The 8739-nt window shown below is 33.6% G+C and overlaps 1 protein-coding gene across 2 annotated transcripts; it reads left to right on the top strand.

Moving 5' to 3' along the window:
• Window positions 1-695: 695 nt before the first annotated feature.
• On the top strand, window positions 696-5436 carry LOC108460601 (uncharacterized). Of its 2 annotated transcripts, none has more exons than XM_053025793.1 (6): window positions 696-1263; window positions 1459-1591; window positions 2189-2324; window positions 2679-2718; window positions 3768-4032; window positions 4126-5436. In XM_053025793.1, the coding sequence occupies exons 1-6, from the start codon at window positions 1081-1083 to the stop codon at window positions 4149-4151; spliced, it is 783 nt and encodes a 260-aa protein (XP_052881753.1). In that variant the 5' UTR covers window positions 696-1080; the 3' UTR covers window positions 4152-5436. The 2 variants fall into 2 exon arrangements, with proteins under 2 accessions (XP_052881753.1, XP_052881752.1); XM_053025792.1 differs by having other exon boundaries at window positions 697-1263; window positions 4146-5436.
• The last annotated feature ends 3303 nt before the right edge of the window (window positions 5437-8739 follow it).

The following is an 8739-nucleotide window of genomic DNA, read 5'->3' as shown; positions in this document are numbered from 1 at the left end:
ATAGTTTAATTAGAAGATTATTTCTTAAATTTGACTGAAATATGAGTCAATACTTAACAATAACTTTTTCCAAACTCTCTAAAATTTCAGGTGAACTATTAGACTCAAACGGATAGCTTGAAATAGCATATTATTAAAGGTGACTATTTAATACACAACTTATTGAGTTAAACATGATTAAAAGTGTGACAAGTGATACATTTGTTTATATTTTTATTTTTTATTTTTACTATACACTATAAAACATATGTGATATCTAATATGCTCATGAAGTCTAAAACTTTTAAAAATTATGGGATTTTTTTTAAAATTAATTTTCATTCCAACTAATATGATATATTTAATTAATCCCATCATAATAAAATATTATAATTATTACAGTCTGGAATTGTCAGCTAAATGTACTAACTTGTTTTTCAATGCCATCTCAAATTGTAATTCCTTCGGTTTTTCGGTTCTTTTTGTCTAAATGTAATATACACAGAATCACAGCTTTAGACAGAAGCAACAAGCAATTGGATGTTTGACCATTGACCTCCCGCGTTTCCTTAATTTCCCCGTTCCGTTTCTGCCACTAAGGACCTCCGAATCAATAATTACAAACCAGGTTGGTAAATCTCGTAGTTATCTCAAAAGTTCGAGGGTATAAAAATAAGTTCGCCTGTCCTTAAAATTAAAATAATAGAAGGTACAGCTAAGCTAAGCGGACATAATAATTCTGGTACTAGTGAACTCCATTCTCAGAAGAGCGCGTGGTGGCTTGAGCTGCTGAAGCACAACATTAATTCAAGCGGGGAGAGAGAGGGGCGCGTGAGAAAGAGAAATGCATAATGTAAAGCGGTGGTGGGGCAACTATGTATAATTAATTCAAGGGTCTTTTTCTCTTTTATCTAACTTTTGCTTTCTCTTCCCTCCCAATTCCCCCCCCCTCTCTCTCCCTCACCTAAACCTAATTCTTTTGATTGTTAGAGAGGTACCAAGGAGAGGGTGAAGAAGCAATAAAAAATATCATTAGTTTCTTTTGAATTTTGATTGTTAATTTGGGAGTAGTGAAGGAAGAAGTAGAAGAAATTAAAGAAGATGACTCCAGCTAATTTGACAGGGCAGTTTGGTGACACCACATACACTAAGGTGTTTGTGGGAGGGCTGGCATGGGAGACTCATAAGGATACCATGAAGAAGTACTTTGAGCAATTCGGTGACATCTTGGAGGCTGTCGTAATCACTGATAAGGCCACTGGCAGATCTAAAGGCTATGGATTTGTATGGTTTCATTCCTTTCTTCTCACCTTTTTTTTTTTAACTTCATTTGTCAATTTCCATATTATATTTTTGATCACTTCATCTTCAAGCAAATAAAAGATCTAGTCACTAGTGATGGATTTTGAAAAGAGTGAAACCAAAGTAGATGATGAGATTGAAAATGTGCTGCTTTGTTTTGGATTATTATTATCATAGGTAACGTTTCGTGAACCGGATGCCGCCATGAGAGCTTGCGTTGATGCTGCTCCTGTGATCGATGGGAGAAGGGCTAATTGCAACCTTGCTTCTTTGGGTGTTCAAAGATCCAAACCCTCTACTCCAAAGCATGGTGATCAACTGCTTCCTTTCCTTGCATTTAAATCTATTTGTTTCTAAATGATCTATGGAATTATCTCAACTTATTAGGTTTTAGGTGATCGCATATGTATATTTCAGATCTGAAGTAAAAGATACGTGATGTCATTTCTTTCTTTGTTTTTTTCCTTCTTTTTGCTTTATTGTTGTTTAATTATTGTCAAGTTTAGCAGGTGTTTACTATACGTTTAACGTTATCAGTGAAAAAGAAATTGATATCTAGGGCCCAAGCCAACATTCCATTTTCATGCAAAAATTCACCATGGAATATAGTGAAGAATATTCTTCAAAAAATGGAAAATGGAGCAGCTTTATCCCGTAACTCATGAGTAATGCTGCATGGGAAATTTACTAAATTCTGATCAACTCATGTCTTTTATTTTGTTGTTCTATTGTAAACTTCTGCAAACAAAGAACAAAGAAAAAAATAGTACTAGTAAATACTGAAATATGTCCATAATATTTGTGTTCATGCATTAAAGGAGCAATACTGAAAGATTATGATTGATATTTGTGTTAGTTTAACAAAAAAAAATTATTTAATAAATATGAAAGGGGGTTGGTGTTGCAGGCAGGAATTTTAGGGTAATGAGCACATTTCAAACAGGGTTTGGAGGTGGAGTCGGAACCGCAACAGCTTTTGCTTCGGCAGCAACCTTTCCCCCTCATTATGCCATCCAACAAGGGATCCCTTGTAATGTTTATGGGTATGCATGCTTCTCATGCCATTAAACTAATTAATTAGAGACATTAATTATATTCCATTTTCTCTCTCTAACTTCTTTTACATATCTGTATCTGTTCTCTCTCTATATATATTTCAAATATAATGATGACAGTTCATGTGATGTTTTGTATGCACACATGACATTTCATAAATATAAGTTATATTATATAAAAGAGCGTCTTATGTTATGCTTTGCATGCGAAGGCACATGCATACCCGGGATATAAAGGCAAATTCCATGTTTCTGCTTTGATTTAAATAAAATGTTCTATTTTTCAACTATGATTCTCTAAAGTGAGTTTGCTAAACTTTGTTTCCATGCACACTCTTTTAGGTACTCTTCATACTCGCCAGATTACTCTAATTACCCCACGGTTTGTACACACATCTCTCTCTCTCTCTTGATGACTAAATATTTCTCCTTTTCCTTTTGCTTTATCTTCACTACACCTTAGGATGCGTTTTCAAGCTTCCTTTTTTATTAAAAAAAAAAGAAAAAAGAAATTCAAGGAGACATTGACCTTTTACCTTGATGCTTCTTTCTACTTCTAAATTCTAATGGTTATTATATGTTTAATTAATTTCCTCTCAAAATGATAATCAATTTTATAATGGGTTAAATTCATAAGAACTAGAATAAAATAATAGCTTCTATCAAGAAAAAAAATAGCCAGACGATAACTGTTTTCGCTGGTTGTAGCTGGCAGGCGGAAGACTTTGTCCCGCCTTTTAGTGATTTGGTTTCCACTAATTTAATATAGATTTATATTTGGAGAAATTTATATCCTGATAACAAGGAACTCGGGGGTTTAAGACTTTTTAATCTTCCTTTGTAATAAATCTCACAGAAATACTTTATTAATAATAAAATTAAATATAAATATTTGATATTTTTCTAAATTATTTATTTTTAATTTTTTAATGTATTCATTGAAACGGGACTTGTGACCATAATTGAGTTGTTAAAATGACATAATAATTAACCAAAACTTTACCAATTTACGTCAAATATAAATCTATTTAATTTTTCCCAACACAGTTAAAGAGTGACAACTGGTGGGGGGGTGAAACATGTTATATGTACGGCTGACTAGGTCAGAGCTTTTGTACTGATTGGCCCAGCATTGACATTAGCACTTGCATTTGCATATGGATACAGCTGTGGAGGCTGTGCTTTGTCCTCAACAAGTTCATGATTAGAAATTGGAAGCAGTGGTCCATCCCCCAGACTTGCATTATTCTTCTAAAAATTTGTGAAACTAGCAGTCTTTATTCCTAGTCTTAGCTAGGTTTGTTCCAATTGAATGTCCTCACCAAAGAATTGATTCTTGCAATTCCATGGCTATAAAGTATAAAGCCTGTAGGTGGCAACATGTAAATTTGAGAAATATTACTAACTGTTTGCAACTTTGTTATGGTACAGAGCTACTATAATGTGTATGGAGGTGCCACAGCACAGTTTCCAATGTACGGTGCTGGACCGGGTGGGTTGATTACTGGCACGGGAACAACATTCTATCCCTATCTTCAATTCGGAGAAGGAACTGGGGGTGGAGCCACTGCCTACTCTTCCGGCCAAGGATATGGTCTCCAGTATCCACATCACCTCTTTCAGTTCTCAACTGGGAGTTACCCTCAGCACTATGGTGCGCCCATGTCTCTTGCACCCACTCCACCCGTACAATCAGGTTTGTAGTAGTACTATTTAAATCAATTTTCTCAAATAACAACATGCCGTATTTCCTAGTTCAACGAAATAATAATGTTAATATCTTTGACAGTGTGTTTTGCTATTCCACAGGCGTGACCATGCCTCTTCATGCACCTGCAATTCCACATCGTTGAGACTCATTCCAAACTAGCTAGCTACTCCAAAAATACTCAGTTGCTCTAAATTCTCCGCCTTTGGTCTAACCATGGTTCTCTTTCTCCCTCTGCCTCTATCTAACTCAAGTCAAAGCCCATGCTTGGCATCTGGGCCTTTGCACACAGGAAAAGCCCCCCATAGGGGCTGAAAATCACCTCCGAAGCCGGAGAATCATGCATTTTTTTTTCTATTGCATCTTTGTCAAACAAGGGTTCCTTGAAGAGAACCAAAGTATTTTTATCTAAATGCCAACTTCAGCTATTGGATGAGCTATGTTGGGAAGGTTTTTTGTGCCGGTAAAAGGCAAATTAAAACAGACTTTTTTGTTACTTTTAGCCCAGGCAAGGCTAATAAACAAAAAGATGGTTTGCAAAAACTGTAAATTTCAACAACACAAAAAGCAAGCCTCACATAAACGGCTAATCACCTCTTGACAATGAGGCAGTTTTAGCAAAACCTGAGGGCATTGTATGCCCCCAAGGTTTTTTTTTTTTTTTCCATTTTTTTTGCATTGACATGTAGTCATAGGGTTTAAAACTAGGATGTAGTCATATTTTTATAAATGTTTTTTTCTACCAGAAAACATCACTTCAGATCTTATTATAATATGTCTGAAGCTAACAACATCTTCTCTTAGGGAAAGGGAAGATAAAGTTTACTTACTAACACTTGTTTCTTGTAAATTCATTGTGGCTAAACTTTGGAAGTATTAGCCCATTTTGATTAAACCATATATAGAAGGGTTAGTAGCGTTTGCCTTTTGCATTTAGCTTTTCTAATGTTTCATCATGAAAAGTAACTCCATGAATGGATGTGGAGTTCAAAGCATTTGCATGTAACCCTGGGAGATATTTTGGTTCCTTAGGGTTCTTTTCTTCTAACGGACCAACCATGGTTAGACTTAGGTAATCACCATCACTCTCTCTCGACCGCAATATCACTTCCCTTTCCTTTTCTTTCATCCCTCTCTGTGGAACTTGTTAATCTTTTTTATGTATAAGCCTATGGATTTGGATTGTAACTAGGGATTCTTTCTCCATCCATGACCTTGATGCATGGTTGAGAATGAATTTGCCACTTACTACTATGCTTTCATTTCAAACTCTTGTGTCTATGTTGCTAATGCTTTGTCCTTGATCACCAAACTATGATGTCCTAAACTTCAAATTTTGTCGTGTTTAATTATATTTGTCTGAAATTATAACTATACTATTTCAACTGCCAACTATTTCTTTTCCATTCAATTTTTTTTACAACATACATTACTGCCTCAACCCATTATATCCTTAAAATAACTTCTCCATATTAATTCAAAAAAAAAAAAGAGAAATGAAAAGGAAAAGGTAACAATAGAGAAGAAAAACATTTTAAAGTTGTGGACAAAAGCAACGTTTTTACCCCAGCAAATTGAAGAAACATTACCTATTTATTTGTTGTTGGTTTTTTTTTTTGGGCGGGGGGTGGGGGGTGGGGGTTGGGGGGAACGAGGGGTTGTTGGCCCTTAAATATTTTCAAAAAAAGCATTTCAAAATGCATAAAAAAATTCTAAATTTTTTTTAAAATAAACAATTAAGCCTCTGTTTTTTTTAAACTCAATTAGATACTTGAATTGTCAAAATGCATCAAAAAAATCCTTTGACCGTTAAAGTTAACCGCCCCTAAATTTTTTCAGTTAAAGCCACCACGTGTCGTAACCACGACGTGACATGTGGCAAAAAATGATAAAAATAAAAATCAATAAAATTTATTAAATTTTAATATAAAACATAAAATATTTAAAAATTATTAAAAATTATAAAAATCGTAAAAATTCTAAAATTTTATAAAAAATCATAAAAACAATTATAAAATATGTAGAAATATAGAAAAGAAAGTATAAAATTTTATAAAGTCGAAAAAATTATAAAAAATGTGTAAAAAATATTAAAATTATTGTAACAAAAGAAGAATTTTGTAATTTTTATTTATTTTTATTTTTTATCATTTTTCGCCACATGTTACGTTGTTTAACAACACATGATGACTTTAATTGAAAAAATGGGGTCATTAACTTTAATGGTTAACGATTAAAGTCGTAGTTAAATACATTTTTGATGCATTTTATAATTTGCTTTTATGATTATAAGATTTTATAATTTTTTATGATTTTTTTCTATTTTTTAATAAAATTTAAATATTTTTATATTTTTATTAAAGTTTAATAATGTTTATAACTTTTATTGATTTCTATTTTTATAATTCTTTTACCACATGTCATGCCATGGTTGGGACACGAGGTGACTTTAATCGAAAAAATTAGGGAAGTTAACTTTAACGATCAACTGTTAACAATTAAAAGACCTTTTTTTTATGATTTTGACAGTTCAAGTACCCAATTGAGTGAAAAAAAAAGTAGTGTCTTAATTATTTTATTTTTCTTGAAAAAGTTTGAGGGTCTTTTTGATGCATTTTGAAAGTTCAAGTACTCAATTGAGTGCAAAAAGAAAGCAATGGCTTAATTGCATTTTTTTTAAAAGTTCGAGGGTTTTTTACACCCTTAGGCCTTTATTTTATAATAAGATAGTATTTAATAATAATTAATACCATATATATAAACTTAATAATAAATAATGTCTAATTAAAACTTAATTAAAATTACATATATGGGAGTGGATGGTGACACATTAATTAGAGTTGGTGTAACACCCTAAACCCGGCCTAGATGTCCAGACCAAGTTAGAGATGTAACATCCCTAACTCGTACCCATCGCCGGACTAGGGTTAAGCGGCATTACCAAACATATCGAAACACTTCGCATTCATTTCACAAACTTCATAGCATCATAGTCAAACATCAACATAAGTCCCTTTCTTAGGTCAATAAGACCTTAAACATGCATTAGAAATAGGTCGGGACTAAACCGAACATGTTCATAACTTTCAACACTTAGGAAATTTTTCTATTCTATTAAGGTCACACGCCCGTATGACAGACCGTGTGCCTTACACGGGTATCAGACACACCCATGTGAACCAGCCGTACCAAAATAGGGTGATCATACTGACTTTCACCCACGGCCAATAGACACGCCCGTGTGCTATGGCCGTGTGATACTTAGCTAGCTGCTAACTTAAGCCCACGGCCATATGACACGCCCGTGTGTCGAAGCCGTGTGATTTTTAAGAGGTTACTGCCAAACAAACACGGCCACAAAGCACGCCCCTGGCTTTTGACCGTGTGGTATAATGTAGGCTTGGTTTAAGCTAACTTGCCACCCCATTATAGGTCACCATACAAATAAGGAATCAAGCATTTATGTAAAACCCAATCGACCATTCTTTATGCTAAAACATACATCATTCATGCCATAATATTATCAATCATTTACATACTTATAAACCTTACCTTTTTATACTAAAACATAATGTAAGATTATATCAAAAACATCATCTATTCTCATACCATGAACTTTCCAAACTTACCTTCTCCTTTATCTAATTAAGACATGCCATAATTGCAAATTAAATCACATATCAAAAGCCATTATCAAATATGAGTTCAAACACAAATTAGCCAAATCTCATGGCTAACTATATACATCACAAAACATACTTCACAACTACTAGCCTATACATGCCATACTTCAAATATTTACATTTTTAAAAGTACCAAAATGAGATCGATAGTGTGGTGACGATCCTCGATTATCCCCGAGCCTTCAGTAGCTACGATAACTGTAAACAGACAGAAATCACACAGAGTAAGCTTTCAAAAGTTTAGTAAGCTCGTACTCAAAACATTCATAATATATGAACATAAAATGATAACCTATGAGTAGTCGCACAATTTCAATCCATATAACTATATCAACTCAATGAGATTCATATACATAACATCATCTACCACTTAGGCAATGTACATACCTGAAGCTTCCCGTACTTATTCACTTTTGTACTTACCTCATGTTGAATGTTATAAGACTTTCCATAAGTTATTTGTATTTTATATATCAGCACACTTAGTGCTATAAGGTTAGCTGAAGCTAAATATTTCCGCACACTTAGTGCCATCTCAAATAACCAAGACTAAGTCGATATCACACACTTAGTGCCTCAAGTAGCCGAAGCTAGTTAAATCCCACACTTAGTGCCAAAGCTAGTTTAAATCGCACACTTAGTGCCAAAACTTCCGTTTCATCACCATAATATCCAATTCAATTATATACAACCTATGTATAATACATACATCAAAACATACTTAACATCATATTTTAAGTACAAACTTACCTCGTACTCAGAATTTATCGACTCGGACTGTCTACTCGATAACCTTCAACTTTCCTTGATCTAAGTCCGAAATCCTCCTTTCTTGATCCGAATTAAGCTTCCAACTAGCTGAACCCTAGAACTCTTTATCTTTTCTTTTTGTTCTTCAATTTTCGGCACAAACAAAGTATAAAATGCTTATTTTCAAGTTTTGTTATAACATATATTAACATATTAAACATTTGACCATTATAACCTTTATTAAACCATTATAATTTCACCT

Source organism: Gossypium arboreum, chromosome 3 (assembly GCF_025698485.1).
Source record: "Gossypium arboreum isolate Shixiya-1 chromosome 3, ASM2569848v2, whole genome shotgun sequence".
In the NCBI taxonomy this organism is placed as follows: domain Eukaryota; kingdom Viridiplantae; phylum Streptophyta; class Magnoliopsida; order Malvales; family Malvaceae; genus Gossypium; species Gossypium arboreum.
This window is presented reverse-complemented; position numbering and strand designations above follow the sequence as displayed.

Coding starts and splice junctions, on each gene's coding strand:
- LOC108460601 (XM_053025792.1), top strand. CDS start 1,081: ATGACTCCAGCTAATTTGACAGGGCAGTTTGGTGACACCACATACACT. Junction 1,592..2,188: donor ACCCTCTACTCCAAAGCATG/GTGATCAACTGC, acceptor TTGGTGTTGCAG/GCAGGAATTTTAGGGTAATG. Junction 4,033..4,145: donor CACTCCACCCGTACAATCAG/GTTTGTAGTAGT, acceptor GCTATTCCACAG/GCGTGACCATGCCTCTTCAT.